The sequence below is a fragment of the Protobothrops mucrosquamatus genome, unplaced genomic scaffold (genome assembly GCF_001527695.2).
Source record: "Protobothrops mucrosquamatus isolate PMUCROS unplaced genomic scaffold, P.Mucros_1.0 scaffold1725, whole genome shotgun sequence".
In the NCBI taxonomy this organism is placed as follows: domain Eukaryota; kingdom Metazoa; phylum Chordata; class Lepidosauria; order Squamata; family Viperidae; genus Protobothrops; species Protobothrops mucrosquamatus.
In genome coordinates, this window is record NW_015387872.1 from 257377 (window position 1) to 274665 (window position 17289).

General features: G+C 40.5%; 1 protein-coding gene across 2 annotated transcripts; it reads right to left on the reverse strand.

The window, feature by feature from the left end:
* Positions 1-499: 499 nt before the first annotated feature.
* Positions 500-16410, reverse strand: PRKAG1 (protein kinase AMP-activated non-catalytic subunit gamma 1). 2 transcript variants are annotated; one of them, XM_015822907.1, is made up of 12 exons: positions 16353-16410; positions 11041-11089; positions 10246-10349; positions 8014-8095; positions 7463-7521; positions 6770-6815; positions 6457-6511; positions 4723-4849; positions 4382-4547; positions 3798-3835; positions 2209-2355; positions 500-1787 (listed from the first exon to the last, which is right to left on the reverse strand). In XM_015822907.1, the coding sequence occupies exons 1-12, from the start codon at positions 16359-16361 to the stop codon at positions 1668-1670; spliced, it is 1002 nt and encodes a 333-aa protein (XP_015678393.1). In that variant the 5' UTR covers positions 16362-16410; the 3' UTR covers positions 500-1667. The 2 variants fall into 2 exon arrangements, with proteins under 2 accessions (XP_015678393.1, XP_015678394.1); XM_015822908.1 differs by lacking the exon at positions 16353-16410 and adding an exon at positions 16235-16350.
* Positions 16411-17289: the final 879 nt, after the last annotated feature.

Genomic DNA, 17289 nt, shown 5'->3' on the forward strand with positions numbered 1-17289 from the left:
TAGCAAAAATGCAAATGTAATATAATGCGAAAAAGATTCAGTAATCATAGCTCTACATATTGCAGAAGTAACAGCAGAAAATCTGCTATTTGAAGGAATTTATCATTAGACTTGATGTGCTCTTGAGCGAATTCAATACTCCTTGAAAAATACTGATGTCAAAGATGCAAAAAATCAAACTCTTGAATACAGACATAAAGATTATATGATGATGTTTTTATATGCATAGCTGCAGAGTTACAGTAACCTCTAATTATATAGGTACCTGGAGCAGCAAATATGTAAGAAAGGGAGAAGCCTCCAATTCCAACGTCTCAAAAATTAAAATTTGGGGAAGTGAAATTATGGAGAAAACATACCAACCCAGACCAAATGATGTTTTGAAATAGCATTCATGAATTAAGCCAATGTGCCGGCTAATGTGGGTCTTTGAGGTCAGAACAATAATCTTCCTCTCCTCTCTACACTGCTTGCCAAGATCCATTCATTCTTCAAGAAATTCAGGTTGAAATTTCAGATTGATCTTTTATTAAGTACAGACTCTCAAAAGTGTAGTAAATAATAAAAGGAAGGCTTGTCAGGGTTAATTCCTCTCAATGGATCTGAAATAATTACCAAACATAATCTCAAGTCCCTGTAGAGGTGACACAACTTTTGAAAGCTTTCTCCTTGAAAGTAAAAGTATGGGCAGAGGAATGGAGATAGGAAATACAACTTTACAAAAATATATATTGTACAATTTACCTGGAGAGGGAAGCAATATAGGAATGTGCAAAAGAGATAGCATTCTTGGCAAGGCAATACCCTTACAATAGGGAACGACATACAGGCCCTGATTTCCCCCCAAAATAAATAATGTTGCAAACAAGATCAAAATGTTTCCAGGCAGGATCATTTCTGACTCTGGTCCTCTCACAGGGAAGTATTAAGAGAAGACAAATGAGGCCTCTCCCTCCACAGATCAGCAAATTCAAATACTGCAGGAAGTCAAACAGTTATCACACCATCCTGGCTCCAAAAGGGATTTTTAGCTCCAGTGATGAAATTGGTTCTATTTGGAACATCTAAAACAAAGTTTGGCTCTGCTGCAGAGAAGGGCACTACGAGCAGTGGGAGCTGTGTAGCATAAGGATGCTTATCAGGGAGTCTCAGAAGGGGAGAAATTCACTGATGGGGATTGTAGGTGATGCATGGATAGGATTTCTCACTCATTTACACATATTTCTTAGATGCACATGACATGCAAAGAGTGTGCAAAGCAATAAAGGGAAAAAAATGCCAGGTACTACACTTCTGCTTTAAACTTAAGCTCAGAACAAGATTCCTCAAAGGTCTATGTTCTGGATTTTTACAGTTCTGAGTTTGTGTCCACACATGGTTATGTCACACTCCCCCAGGAAGTCTGACACATGCTCTTCCCATCCCCAAATGGCCAGTGTTATCTAACTGTGGCTACATTCTGAGTACAAAATCAGTGTTTCTAAATCAAAAGAACAGCAGGCCTTGAAGATTCAGGAAACCAAGATCTGAAGAGGGAGAGGCCATGAGAAGTAATTCTGTGAAAATTGGCTTGTAGGTGGACCACGTAGCCTCCTTTATGCTGCAGCTGTTTGGCTGAAGGAGTGATGAGGGACAGCTGTGCCATATTTCAGGATCAATGGGTCGATTCAGCCCTCTTGCAATGGGGGCTTCTGACCCCCTGGCAGCATTAGAGCTTGCAGAATATCAGAGAGGGAGATGATGCCCTTCACCACGTTGTTTTCATCTACCACAACCAGCCGATGAACCTGTTGGTTACAGAAAGTTTTGTGAGGGCCTATTTTACACAATGAAGAATTTTGGTGGTCATCCACCAAAGGGAAAGGAAACCTGGCACTGCAATAATCTCTCACTCAGTTTTCCCAACTCTTTTTCTTGGATCACTCAAAAGCTTCCCAAATTTTTCTGTGGAAACGAAGAGTCCCCTCCTTCAGTTAGTATGACTTTGATATTATGCTACAGTCACGTAAGAACCAAATACAAACTTACTGGACAACTTCAGTTTTAATCTCAATTACAGAGAGAGTAAAGCAATGTAGAGACCAACTTCCATAATAGCTGAAAGTACTGTATTTTATGAGTACTTTTTGGCTCCATCTTGCCACAAGAACATCCCTTTCCTTTGTTAAATTTAGCCAAATGACAGAAGGGGGGGGGAATTGAACTTACCTCGGCCTCTACTAGTCTGTTGATTATTGTCTCCAAAGTCTCATGCTTGTAACATTTGAGCACACCCTCGAAGTACTGCGAGCGATGCTTCAATGCCTTGGTCACGGTCACATCCAGATTATTGTAGGTTTTTTCTGCTGCCAGATTCTGATAATAGAGAGATAAGAAGATGAGAAGATCTAGTGGCACAGCTGGCATTCACTGATGCCAACATTTTTTCTCTCTCCACACACCTGCTTTGATGAGTTTGAATCGATCAAGTGTGCCCACTGTCTACACACAGAAGCTGCCTAAACCCAGTCATGTTTTTATTACAAAGAATCAATACCATTTTTCAGCTGTCACAGCAAATATTGCCATCATATGAATAACATGCAATCGATTTATCAGCAAATATTTGCACTACTACATCCTACAAGACTGGGTCATGTCCTACTGAAATTTAAGAATTTTCCCCAGGAGTAGAAACACAGAGGACAGAACAATAAGCAATACACCAAGTCTCAAATGATCCAAGCTGTATGCTACAAATTAAATGAAGAGGACGCCAGCATTAAACCCCCTCTCATTTTCTTTCTGGTTCCAGACACAATCAAATTTCATCAGTTGGATTTACCTAGATAGGATACAAAGCATGTATGGGTAGCCCTCATTTAGCAACCATAATTGGGAAATTGTGTGGAATTTCATATGGAAAATCACATGATTGTTATTGCATTTATGATTTTAATTCACCCTTCCTTTTCCCCACTTCCCAGAATGTTCATCCCAGTGCTGCGATAATTAGCAAGAAGGAAATTAGTGCTTGTATTTACATTCATTTGGAGAGGGATTATAAAAGAGTAAGCAGGCATACAATGGGAATGCAGCAGTACCAACTTTTGCTGTATATTCCCCATTGTGTGCCTGCTTACTCTCTTGTAATCCCTTCCTCTCTAATCTCTCTGCTCTGTGAGGAGAGGGAAGAAAAAGATAGGTCAAGCATAGAAGAAGTTGCCTAATTAGACTGCTTGCTTAATCAATCTCTCCACTCTGCTGGTGGGGGGGGGGGGAGGTAATAGGGCTGGGCACAGGATGTGTACTAACTGACTGTAATAAACACATGACTAAAGGACAGATGCTATGAAGGTCATAAAATCATGTCTTGGTCTCAAAATTATTTTTTCAGCACTGTCATAACTTTGAACAGTTGCTGCACGAGGCATTTAGTAAATGAGGTCTACTTGTATAACTAAGGCTATCTGATCTCTTGGCCTCCATGCCTTTAAACCAGGGAAGTTCCATAGGGTCATCACTTCTATACCCAATATTATACCAGCTTCTGCCTAAAGACATGGATTTTTTTTCAAAATTAAATCTCCAATGTATTTTGAGGCCCTCAAAAATATAAATGTTTACATAAATCTGTCTGCTGACAAGGTGAGGCTGGCAAATTAATTAAATTTCTCAGCTTAGCTTTCAAACTGGATTTAAGATAACTTAACCTTGTGTTTGATAAGCTAAGGTTTTAAAAAAAGGAAACTGGGTAAGCCAAAACAGCACATTTTACTCCTGTAATGCTGTAAGCAACTTTTACCAGAAATACTCACAATGACATCAAACTTGGAGTAAATATCCACAACCCGGCCTGAAAAACAGAGAAAAGCCATAGTTCAGTATTTTGCATAGCTTTCCAGCCTAAGAAATGTACTTAAGTTGGAAGTAACCAAGAAAAACTTCCTGCTACAATGCAGAGCCATAAATGAACTCATCACCTTGCCTCATGCACAGAACAAGATAGAAACTGGATATATTTGAAAAAGTGTCTATTGTACTATACTAGATCAATGGCTTACAGAGCCTCATAAATCAACCAACCTATATTCAAAAGAAAAATAATGTGTGATTACTACATAGGGGTAAGAATACCCTTCTAATTTCCCATCTAGGGCAGTCAACAAGAAAATGTATTACTAATATATCAGCCTTCCACAATATTTAGTTGGCAGTTTTATCACCTGAAGCCCCAGATAATGGGAATCTGTGGGACACCAAGTCACAGAATTTTATTATTTCAGAAGCAGTTCTTCAGCAGTTGCCGTTTGTCTGTAGTACCCTTCACTAATAAAACGAATAGCATTTGACCTCTGTTCCTCTTAGATGCCTTCATCTATTCCACAAAGCTGCTTTTCACCTGATTCATCTACCACGGGCAACGCAGAGACCCGATGCTGTACAAAGATGCCCAGCGCAACATAGACAGGCGTATTGGTCTGGACCTTTGCAATGTTGTCATAAGTACCAATCTTCAACTCCTCTAGGGTTTTGGTCATGAATTCTGGCTTAGGGAATTCAGCAATCTGCGGGACCACAAGAGAGAGATTCTAACAGCAAGTTGAAGCTTTGTGGGCAAAAGAAGTAAAACGGCATCTCACAGCTACACAAAAAAAAGCAATGGTCCACAGAAAAGGGACACAAATCTCAGCAATGCGTTAACAGGAAAAGCCAAGCTGGCTTGCACTGAGAAGTACTCACAAACAGCTTGAGGAATTTGAGGATGCGCTTGTGTGTCAGGATGTACAATGTGTTGCCTGACTCAGGGTCAATGACAGGTAGGCGGTGGATCTTGTTTTGAATCAAAGAAGTCACAGCATCGAACAGGCTTTACAAGAGAAGGGAGGAGGAGCATATCAAAACTAAGAAGACCACTCAGATGTCTACTTTATCCCCTTAACTCTACAAAGGGTGTCTCTAAAGCTCTGGTGGGGGTGGATAGCAGATACGAAAGCAGGAAAAAAAAAAGATGCAGCTGGGATTCCTAGATCTGTCCTCAAATCTGAGAGGAGATCAGATCTCATGCAGGTAGAGGTTTCTGGGATCTGCTCTAATTTATATTCCACCATCCTCCAAGACTCAAAAAAAAACTTCAACACATAGATAGAAATCCTCCTCCCTCTGACGTTTTTTGCCTTTGTGGAACCGGGGTGGGTGTGGCCTGCGCGTGGCGCATCCGGCCCGTGGTCCACCAGTTTGTCACCCCTGATCTTTACCCTCATAGAGATCTTCTGCTTTAAATTACTTATGTGAACCTTTCCCCTTCTGAAACAAAGAAGAGAACCATTAGAGAGAGGATTTTTTCAGTGGCCCCAGGACACGAGAGGGCAGCAACTTGTAAGTTACTTGTTTGTTATTGTTGTTGCAACAGCCGCCCGAGAGAAGAAAAGGTGCATTATGAAGTTTTTCACCTTAGAAACAACAACAAAAAATCTTGGCTGATGTTGGATATTAAGCAGAAAGGAGGATAAGAGTGAGAGGAGTCATTTCCCCTTCTACATCAAGCAGCAGAAGGTCTTGGATAGGCCTTAATGTGCCCTGAGATGTTTGCCAGTATATAGGATGTGCATGTATCTATTAATTTAGCTTTTCCCCCCCTTACAAATGATTTCATCTTTCAAAAAATTTAATAGCAAAGAGTGAAGCAAGGAAAAAACATGAAGGTGTGATTGTGGACAGCTGTGGTTTCTTGTCCATGGTTAGGTGAAGATAGCAAGACACTGCATTGCCATTGCGTTCATTAACTACCACAGCAGTTCTTCACATTTTTATTAGTGTATATAAGTGAAAGAGAGAGAGGGAGATATGTTAGAGGAAGAAGTGGGGTAACTAATAGCTACTGTTAAACAGTAACTTAGTAGGACACTAAAGTAGGTGTGCCATTTCACTGTATTTCCCCAATTCTTCTATATAAGACAGAATCTTAATAGGCAAAGGAACCCTCCAGATCTTTGAGAGACAACAAACCTGACGTGTGTATCTATTAACCACAGAGCTCTGAATGCACAATCCTCAGTGCATGCATATAAAGAGGTGCAAAACTGAACTTTTGGTCTGATTTGCTTAGAGGAGTCAAAATAATAGTCACAATAACTTGGCACAAGATGCCCAAAATACAAGAGACAGGACCAGAAGAAGGACAACTGAGGATGTCCCTTGGCCCTTCCATTGCTTAATTGACAAAACATTAAGAGCTGAACATTTAAATCGAGTGTGGCAGTATTAAGGGCATGATAGCTAGGGGAAAAACTCTGTGGTGTCTTTGGGGCCTAAGCATGTGCCTATTTTCCTTAATAGTTAATCCAGGGCTGACAGGAGATAATCCATAGATTAAGACTAAACTGTAATGCCTCCAGAAAACACGAAGTGTGCCAGATGGGAAGACTGGCAGGAAACATTTTAGTGGCACAATCCCATTTGGGTGGAGTCTCCTACCTGGCATTGGGTGAAATGCAGACCAATGGCTTGAAGGAGTCCTGCAGATAGACTTCTGCAAGAGAAAGGAAAGATCATTCATCTGTGTCACTTTAGGAAGAGAGAAGAGAAAGTATAAAAGTACACCCTGGATGACCTGCTGATCCCCCTGCTGGTGACAGCCCAAAGGCCCAAATCTGCTACACAATCAGATGCCTAGGAGGGAAAAGAAGGACTTCCAATATCTGGAAGCACCCAGCACATTTTTCCAATTTCTTCACCAGGAATACCCCATATTCTCTTTGCCCCATCATAATAACCCTTCTGCCATTACCTCGCCATGTTTCAATCTTGTGCTCTTCCAGCTCATAAATTTGCACCTGGACACACAAGAAACAGTGTTAGGGCTAAGTGCAACAAATAACTTCCACCCATGCTGGTCAGTGTGTGCTCTAGCTTGCTGAGGATGGAATTTAATCTTCCAGGTGTCATACAGTAGATGCCAACCTGGCAGGATCAGGGACATGTTCCAACTGAGTAGGGCTTTGGCTGCAAAGAATGACAAAGCAGCCCCTCTTCAACAGTTGTTGCAAGACAAGATGTAAGCTTCTCCAGGTGCTTTTCCAATCCAGGTTTCATTGCCCCCAGTTAGCATACTTGTCATATAACTAAGGCATTTTGGCCACACTGATCTGCATCTCGTACTGTGAGAGGTTGAGAAAGAAGATGAGTGCTCATTGCTATTGTATCTCAGTATTCCATATAGACTGATTCTCTCCCTGCCCCCCCGTTATTTGTTCTCCTTGGAAACCCTTAATAAACTACCACTTCCAAAATAAAATTCACTCTTTACATTAGATGCTTCACCACGTATATTAATTTTTTTTCTTCAATAACTGAAAATTGGAAACAAACTCTTGCAATTCTCAGATGGGCAAAACTTCATAGTTGTGTTAAGGACCTTGTTTCAACCAAGAGCTCCTTTAATGAAGATAGAAGGGGATGAGAGGGCTCCAAGGGCACTTACCAGGGCTGATTTATAGTAGCGATGAAGGATGTTGATGAAGTCTGTGATTGTGAGCATTCCTGTGGGGGGATAGAAAGGAGTTGAAGAGGTCACGCTACGCCAGTGGTGGCGAACCTATGACACGCGTGCCAGAGGCGGCACTCGGAGCCTTCTCTATGGGCACACGCATCGTCGCCCCAGCCCCGCCTCCTCCCATGGCCCCCTCCTCACCAGCAGCCCTCTGGAGGAGAGTTGCCCCTAGGCATGGCCCACACAATGCTGCACAGCCAAAGACATGGTAGCCAGGCACCGGGGACAAACCCTTGCACCCCATCGCGCGCAGATGATGCTGCAGGGCACGGGCGGAGGGCGTGGCCACCATGGCGCTGCTGGGCTGCCTGGATGATCTGTGGCGGGCCATGGAGGGGGTGTGTGGTCCAGCGGGCATGGTGGAGTGGGGACAGGGGTGGGGCTGGTTTTGGGGCACTCGGTCTCTGAAAGGTCCGCCATCACTGCCCTAGGCGTTGGGAGGTGGAAGCCAGGGTAAGAAGATGAAGCAAGGAGGCCCTTACCCACAAAGCTTTGCTTTTTGCTGTCCCAGAGTGGAGCAGCCCGCACACCATTGGTCACCAAGGCAAAGAAGGCTTTCTTCACCTAGAAGCCACACAAACATGGGGCTGTCACACAGCATCTGTACACTTCCTGAGGAAAAAAGTTACAGTAGCTTCCCAAATCTGGTGCCCTTCCAAAGTCTTGGGTTTCACTGCCAAAATCCCTCGACTCAAATCTAGGCAGTTCTGAGGATTACGGAAGTCACAATCTATCAGTCTAGAACAGTGGTTCTCAACCTTTTTAATGCCGCAACCCCCAACCAGTCGTAAGTCGAGGACTAAACCGGTCGTAAGTCGAGGACTAAACCGGTCGTAAGTCGAGGACTACCCAACTGGTCGTAAGTCGAGGACTTTCCCTGCCTGGGAGCACCGCGCATGCGTGGTTCTGCCCCCTGCGCCGGCCGAGGCGTAGCTGGCAAGCGGCAGAGACGGAGCAGGCCAACCACCAGCTGGCCCAGCCCAAGGGAGGTAAGGCACCCACTGGAAAAGGAAAAAAAAATGGCGGACAGCCTTGCTTGGCGATCCCCGTGAAATGGTCGATCAACCCCAAATGGGGTCACGACCCATAGGTTGAGAACCGCTGGTTTAGAAGGCATGGAATGGGAAAATCCCAAATTAGAAGAAGGATCAGGAAGAAGAATCTCACATTTTTCAAGAATTTCAAAGGGGTACTTTTGTCAGCGTACTGTTGTTCACTTTGCCAGCTATGAAAAGGCTAAGCAACACGTACAAAAGACTGCACTACTGCTGTGAAGAGCATCTTATTTTGCATTTGTTTGGCTACTATCTAAATCCCTATCTAAAGGGAATAGAGAAGGGTCTGCTGGCCTGGTCTGCTCCTGAGATTACCCTGCTCAGGAGCAGACCAACATTTGTAATCTATAAAACATAGATTTGAATTATTTAATCTAGTATCTCATTTAGATACTAAGCATGTTTGTGTGTTTATTTAAATAAAAAATACAAGCATGTCTCTAAATGAGGCATCATATTTACTGGAATCGAATTCATACTTAGCCATGGTTGAAGTCAAACATAACTAAATTTAGGCGTTAATTATATGACTGAATTCACACCGTGCTAGAATGTAATCTGGTTTGGTGGCTTTTTTTTTCCCCAATTTTTTTTTATTAATTTTGAAATAACCCCCCCCCATACAAATATAAACATACATTAATACAACTTTAGTATTATTAATTTTAACATACAAACATAAACATACATACCCCCCCTCCCCGCGTCCGGCCTCTTTTCTCCTCCTTCAACCTCCCTACACATCCCACCTCCTTCCCTCTCCTCTTCCTACGGACACGGTTTAGTGGCGCTAGCCGAGCATCAGCTCGGCAGCACCCCCTCCCTGCATCCGCCCTCTTTTCCACTACCTACCTACTTCCCTCCTGTCTCTCCTTTCCTCTTCCTCTCCCTCCCTTCGGACACGGTTTAGGGGTGCTAACCGAGTGCCTTCTATATTTCTCCATACATCAATACTCCTAATTTAATATTCATTTCTACATTAATGCTCATAATTCTATTTCTATCCTTCCTCTCACCCCCCCCCCCCGGACTTCCCAGAACTGATTACAGGGTTAAACACACATCATCCCAAGTCTAAATGTTACTACCCAAATATAAAGCAATCAAGTATAAACATACTTTAACTCAAATAAAAACAATCAAATATAAGCATATAAACATATAAACTCTAAGCATATAATCTATCCATCTTCCCGAGGTTTGGTGGCTTTTAACTGGTTGTGATTGATTTAATAAAGCATGGTTTAAAAAACCATGGTAATATAATTTGCAAACCAGGTCAGTAACTCTATTCTGCCTAAGACTAGATCCAAACTAGATCAAAATTTAAAATTTCATCACTAATTTTATAAGGTTTATCACCTCTTTAAAAGCAAACGTTAGCAATTTTTGACCCAAGCGACTGATATTTATGTCCACAACTGTGCACTCAAGCTGCCAGAGGCTTTATGACCCTGGAGCATGTACACACACATACAAGTCCCACAAAATTTTCTAGAGAGTTTTCTACATACAAATACAGAGACTCTCCCTCTATCTGTTGGTAGCCCCATTTTACTTTTCTTCGATTGAAGGAAATGAAGGTTTACCCAGGCATCTCAATTCCCTAGAAAACTTCTACTGCTACTGTTCTGTCCATCAAACCAGGTTGTTACCCACCTGCAGAGATGTATCAAATACAACAAGCTTGGAGCTTGTTGGAATGAGGTCATAACATCGATGTGACTTCATGAAGCATGTGTATATGCCGTTGGAATCGCCATCTGTTCGAGGAAGAAAAAAACTACAAGATATCCCTTAACAAAATAACATCAGAGCAGAAAAGCTCACACTCCTAAGAAGCTTAAACATATCAGAAAATATGTTTAAATACTATATCCATTCTATGTGCTTTTTTAAAAAAAATTCAACCTGTTAAAATAAAGCACATCTGAGTATTTTGCATAACCCACTGCTATTTGCTCAATTAAATCTAGTATCTTTCAGAAAGAAAAAACAGAATTGAAGCTTCATCCCCCAAGTGCTACATGTTCAGTTCTCCCCTCCTCTAACTTTCAGCAGAAACTTCAATTTCCAAGATCACCTTCAAGGCTGTAAGGAGGAAATTAGTTGACAAAGTTAGAAGATGAGAGTCTTAAAATGCCCAGGCCATACAGTCTGCTTCTGGAAATTGATGGACAAGCTTAAATCACTATGACAAGACAAAAACGTTGCTAAAGATCAGAGTCTGTTGCCACAGAAAGTGGATTTCCTAGCTCAAAATCCACCAATCTACTTGGCAAATTCCTAGAAGAAAGTAACCCCAACAGTTCTTGTTTACAATTTGTTTAAATTACTGCTTTTATTTACTGCTGTAATCTTATTGTGGTTAAGGGAGTGGATAGAATAAATATTTGCAATAAACTACACACGGGGACCGAAATTGAAGAAAACCAGTCTTTGTGCCTCACTCACCTTCTGATAAAGGCAGTTTTTTCTCCAACCCACCTTCAGGTACTGCGCCCTAAAAAAAACCAGGGAAAGATAGAAATCAAGATGCACTGTCTCAACATATAATTCCTGCAATATCGTATGTTGGTTGTTTCTTAAAACATAATATATAATAATTAGGAACCCTATATCAGTTAAGAAATCTTATTAGTAATGCTATTTTTTGAATTGATTAAATCTGAACATATCTGCATATGAGGAAAAAACCTAATTTGTTTTGAAAGAGATTTTAGTATGTTAAAATAGAATTGCTTCCCAAGACAGAGGGGGAACTGCCTTGTCAAAGCTGAACTGCATCACCTGTTTTCCAAAGTACAGGTAATCCACGACTTACAACGACAATTGAGCCCAAAATTTATACTGCTAAAGTGAGACAATTGTTATGTGAGTTTTGCCCCTTGTTATTTTTCTTGCCACAGTTTCTAAGTGAATCACCACAGTTGTTAAATTAGTAACATGGCTGTTAAGTGAATCTGGCTTCCCCATTGACTTTGCTTGCCAGATGGCAAAAGATGATCACATGACCCCGGGATACGGCAACTGTCATAAATGTGAGTCAGTTATCAAGCATCCGAATGTAAATCATGTGACACGAGGATGTCTGCAATGGTCCTAAGTGTGAAAAAGGTCATAAGTCACTTTTTTCAGTGCCGTTGTTAACTTTGAACGGTCACTAAACAAACTGTTATAAGCCGAAGACTACCTGTGTTTTAAAAAAGATCCTATTTTGTTTGGGGAAAAAAGAGCAACCTTCAATTTTTTAAAAATAAACTATTACCTGGATTAGCTAGCACAATCTAATTTATATCCAATCCACACAATCTAATTCTCATCCAAAATATCTAGAATGTCATTCCTTCTCACATACTAACCCAGCTATAGCTGGAGACATGCCAACAAAAAAAAATATCCTGAGCAGGTAAAGGAGAAAAAGAAGTGCAATGTAGCTGGGCCTACTCATAAAGCTGTAGATCTTATCTCACCACTATTATTAGCCTTATCTATTTCACAGGAAAGCTATGGTAAAATACAAAACAAAGATACTTTTTTTTGTAAACACCGATGAGTCTTTTACCAAAAGTTTATTCTCAACAGTGGAGAGATAGAACTGTGTTCTCTATGACTTATTTCCTGTCTCCCAGGAAAATGTTACCGTCTTCCCACAATTAATGTATCTGTGCCATTTCCAAGAATGACAAGGTCCAGCTGTGAATACTTCCAAGCTGTAAAGTTGCCAGCATAGCAAACTCTTGATTTAATGCATCTCAGCTCAGTAGATCTCAGCTATAGTAGGCTAATAGACTGTGTTGTGAAAAATTCAGCAGTACAAGGCACACTACTGAGAAGAACCATATTTATTGCAACAATTGTTGGGTGTCTGCTTTACAACAAAGAGGGATTCCCCAAACAATGGGAAAGCAACGGTGTTTACAGAAGCTGAGGGCCATAAGGCAGGAAATTGTAGGGATCTGATTTGCTGGCTAGTTTGGGTAAGCTAGGCAGGTCCTCCTTATGACCTTAGGTTATTTCTGTTGCTAGACAAAAATGACCTTTTCAGGAGGACAGCAGAGCTGGGGAAATCCATTGTGAAGGAGGTGGAATGTTGAGGTATCGGCAGATGGTGGATAGAATTTTGGGGTTCTCAGCTTGTTACTACAGTATGTTGCAATTTCTTTATTCGGGCTGCATTGTCAGCTTCTATTCTTTGGTTCAAATGGGATTGCAGAGGGCTCTGTCTGGGGACAGGGAGAAGTCAATTTGGGTCTGGTAGGATTAAGCAAAGAGAGAAGGTGGATTTGATCCTGGTCAAGCCTAAAAGACTGGGAAGAAAAGAGCACAACCTCAATTTTGTTTGTTAGATTTATTTTACCTGGTACAATGTGAATTTGGACTTGACTCCAAACAAGCAATATTCAATGTTTGGTGAAGTATTCAATGATGTTTGAAGGATTTGGAGTCAGTGACTAGCACAAGCCATAAAGCTGGTGAAGAGTTAACACCAGAGGACAATATATTGTAGCGATTAGAAGATAAAAGCAATTCTTGATGACAGAGAATGAGATAGATAGATAGACAGACAAAGAGTCTATGGCTTGTGAAAAGGGAAATTGGAAGAATGAGGATGTGGAACTAGAAATGACAATTCTAAGATATTATGGGATGGAATTATCTCATCCTGAAATCCAGCTTCATCACCACTATTTCCTTGTTTTTAGGAGATACTGAATGACACTTTTGCAAGGTTCAGTTAAAATTAGAAAATCATTTTCTTCAAACTGATCACTTGTCCTGTATCATCACTGAAACCCAATAAAGCAAAACCTTACTGACAACTATCAGTAAAGTTTTCACATGTACATGGGTGCTTAAGGCTCAAAAACATTTCACTTGTTATGCAATGGTTTTAACAAATATCCCTTTCTGTAACAGATATGCCTTTCCCCATCAGTCCATTAAACTGTGGGTTCAGCGTACTACTCTATGTACTGGACAGCGTGGTTATATACTGTAGAGCAGAAGGAGGAAAGGTAAGTAGTCAAATCAGACATTGTGGAATCTAAACACAGCTCAGTAGGATAAGGTGGGCAAGGGCCACACATTTTCGCGTAGCAGAGCATCTCGTGTAAAAAAGAAACAAAAAAGTTTTCCATGTAATAACAAGATAAATCATCATGTATGTTGTGAATAGATACCGTATCTATAAAATGATGTCATTTCAAGACTTAAAACTGAAAATCCCAAGGACATTGGAGCTCAACATCCCTATGCATGCTATAAATGCAAGTGTAAGTTCCAAAATGAATTACTGTTTATCTTTTCCTTTCAATTTTATATGACTGTAGATCCGAAACAAGCGGACCCTGCACTTGTGAGGAAAAACACTAGGTAGAAAAAAAAATTAAGCATCTACCTTTATTTAATTGTAACACAAATAACCTCAGCTTCCCTCAACCTGGAACCTACCAGATGTGTTAGAATTGCTACTCTATTACATTTCCAACATATCTATATAGCGGGGAATGCTGGATTAGCCTCAAACCTTATTAGCATGCAATCTCACACAATGTCTGAAATATAAACATAAGCCTTCTTTTCCAAATTCCAGGATTTCATACAAATTGTTCGATGAGCTGATGAAATGGCCTGGTACTTTCATGTTTTTAAGGGTTAACATAGGTTAGCCATTGCATAATCAATTAAGCAGAAACTTCCTTGCCCTTTTCCTTATCTGCTGAGTGCTAGCAGTATGATCTTCTTATGCCTGTCTCTTCTGAATCGATCTAATAAACTGGTAATTCTTATCCTATATATTGTTGAAATTTGGATTGCAAAATCATGAGGATTATTTAGGAGCAGGTAAGGGAATTCCAAATGTTCAGTAGTTTCAGCATTTTTTAACACAGCTTTTTTTCTGTACAAGCTTACAAACCACACATAGCACCTTGTAACATTTTAAACAATTCTTCTGGTATTTAATAATAATAATGATAAAGTTGGAAGGGACCTCGGAGGTCATCTAGTCCAACCTCCTGCTCAGGCAGGAAACCCTATACCATTTCGGACAAATGGCTGTCCAGTTTCTTCTTAAAAACTTCCAGTGTTGGCTCATTCACCGCTTCTGGAAGCAGATTGTTCCACTGGTTAATTGTTCTAACTGTCAGGAAATTTCTCCTTAGTTCTAGGTTGCTTCTCCCCTTGATTAGTTTCCACCCGTTGCTTCTTGTCCTGCCTTCAGGTGCTTTGGAGAATAGCCTGACTCCCTCTTCTTTGTGGCAGTTTTCACATGCAGCTTTGTTCTTAGAAATCTTTCCTGGGGCTCTAAAATGTCTGGCTGTAGTTCTATGACATTATGATCCTTCCATAGAATTCTTTTATATAATGCATCATGTCTTCTAGTATCATCTCCTTCCATAAATATTTGCAATGCTGTGTTAGTGTTAGTCTACTCTAAACAGCATATATTCATAAATATTAATTATGGAACACAAAGAGGGTTTGACTCAAAAATAAAACCCAGAATTTTGTAATCTGCAGAAGTTTATCCTTTCTATTACAAATAAGATTTTTAATTTGTTTAGGTTTTTTTTTTTAGTTTACCATGAAGAGTTTTATTTTATTTATTTTATAAGACTGAGTTCTAGTATGCTTTGCTTGATGCTTAGATTAAAATTTAATTAAAATAAGTGGGTAAGATACTTTTGTTTAAAGAGATTGCAATATATCTTTACAGATGAAAGCATGGCCTCCTGATGTGATCAAGAATTGCTCTCTTTTAAGGTAGGATGAATTATATATACCATTAAAATGGCAAGACAGTGTCAAATAACAAAACAACTTGAGAACCTGCCTCAGAATGAACAATTTTACAAATTTCAGCCTAAGTTATAAAATCTCTAGTTTGTCCCATCTCTGACAGCTTTAAGTAAGCCCCTCTTGCTTAATGTTCTTTATTTATACCATGGGATAACTTTGACATACAGTACTATATTTTCTAATAATTATCCATAGCATGGGAAAGGAGTTTTATCATTTAAGATTATGGCTGTAAAATCACAAACACATACACAGGTTTATGTGCATGTTTCTTTTTGGCAATATGGCTTTTGGAGATTACATAGAGATACAGCCTTTTTTTATATATAGGTCATGCTGTGTAGCCTGTTCAGAACTTGACTTGCCCAAAGAAATTCGAAAGTCAAACCATTGCAAAACTCCAGCAGAGAACTGTCAACCAATGCAAAACATTATGGCATTAATGGCTTTTCCAAAATAAGGGGTCTGTCATTCCTTTTATCAAGGAGTTCCACACCAAATTTTCCCCAAAATACTAGACTGACTGTGAGAAATTAACTACAGTAACCTCAAATCACTCAAGTGAGCTGCCAGGATTAGAATCAAACCTAAATATTAGCGCATCATCTTAAGTAACATAAATATCATACTTATAAACATACATATAAATATATATCATGCTCCACTTCAGAAGGCACTGTAAAAACCGGACCACCATTCGAATGCAATCAACGCTTACAGAAAAATCTGGGCTGATTTGCTAGCCCTATCCAACGCTATAGCAAAAACAATATATTCACTATTGTAAGTGCCAAGTTTATAATATCCATCTGGACCCAACCCCAATAGCCCCGATAAAACATACCATATTGGGGTACCGCAGGTTGTCATTAAGATAGAAGAGACTCACAAAAAAACCACAATCCGGTACAGGGAACAACTAAAACTCTTTCCCCTAGGCTCAACTACCCGCTTTCACTTACCGCCTCCATTACCGTGTCGCTGCCTCCCCGCGCCGGACTCAGAGAAAGGGAGACAGCTCCACCCACGGTTACCGTCCCAGCATGAAACTGAACTTCCGTCTTGAAGCCGAACTGCCCTCAGTTCCGCCAATAAAAGCGGTCACGTTAGCGGAAGTGGACACAAGGAAAAGGAAGGAATGTTAATGCTTTGTGTGGCAACGTGGGAAGATGGTCTTTTGCTGCCTCTGTAATGCCATGCCCTCGAGGTACTGACATCTCCTGCTCATTAGAATTGCATTAAATAATGTGGTGCCCACAACCGCGTCAATACAACTTCTTTTCCAGCTCGTCTGAAAAGAAATTGAATTTGCATATTTGTTTTTTTAATTCGAGATAAACCTCGTATTGAAAAGGTGCACGTATTGTTGCCTTCTAAAGCTATCCTATTAAAAAGATTTACTAACTAAGAAGGGTCTTAATAACAACGAGCCCAGAAGTGCAGCGTTAGCTTCTATACTGCATCCGGTTTTGGTCACCAGGATGTAAAACAGATGTTGAGACTCTAGAAAGAGTGCAGAGAAGAGCAACAAAGATGATCAGGGGACTGGAGGTTAAAACATACAAGGAACAGTTTCTGGAATAGGGTATGTCTAATTTAATGAAGAAAAGGACTAGAGGTGACATGATAGCGGTATTCCAATATCTCAGGGATTGCCACAAAGAAGAGGGAGTCAAGCTATTCTCCAAAGCACCTGAAGGCAGAACAAGAAGCAATGGATGGAAACTAATCAAGGAGAGAAGCAACCTAGAACTAAGGAGAAACTTCCTGACAGTTAGAACAATTAATCAGTGGAACAACCTGCCTCCATAAACTGTGAATGCTCCAACACTGGAAGTCTTTAAGAAGAAACTGGACAGCCATTTGTCTGAAATGGTATAGGGTTTCCTGCCTGAGCAG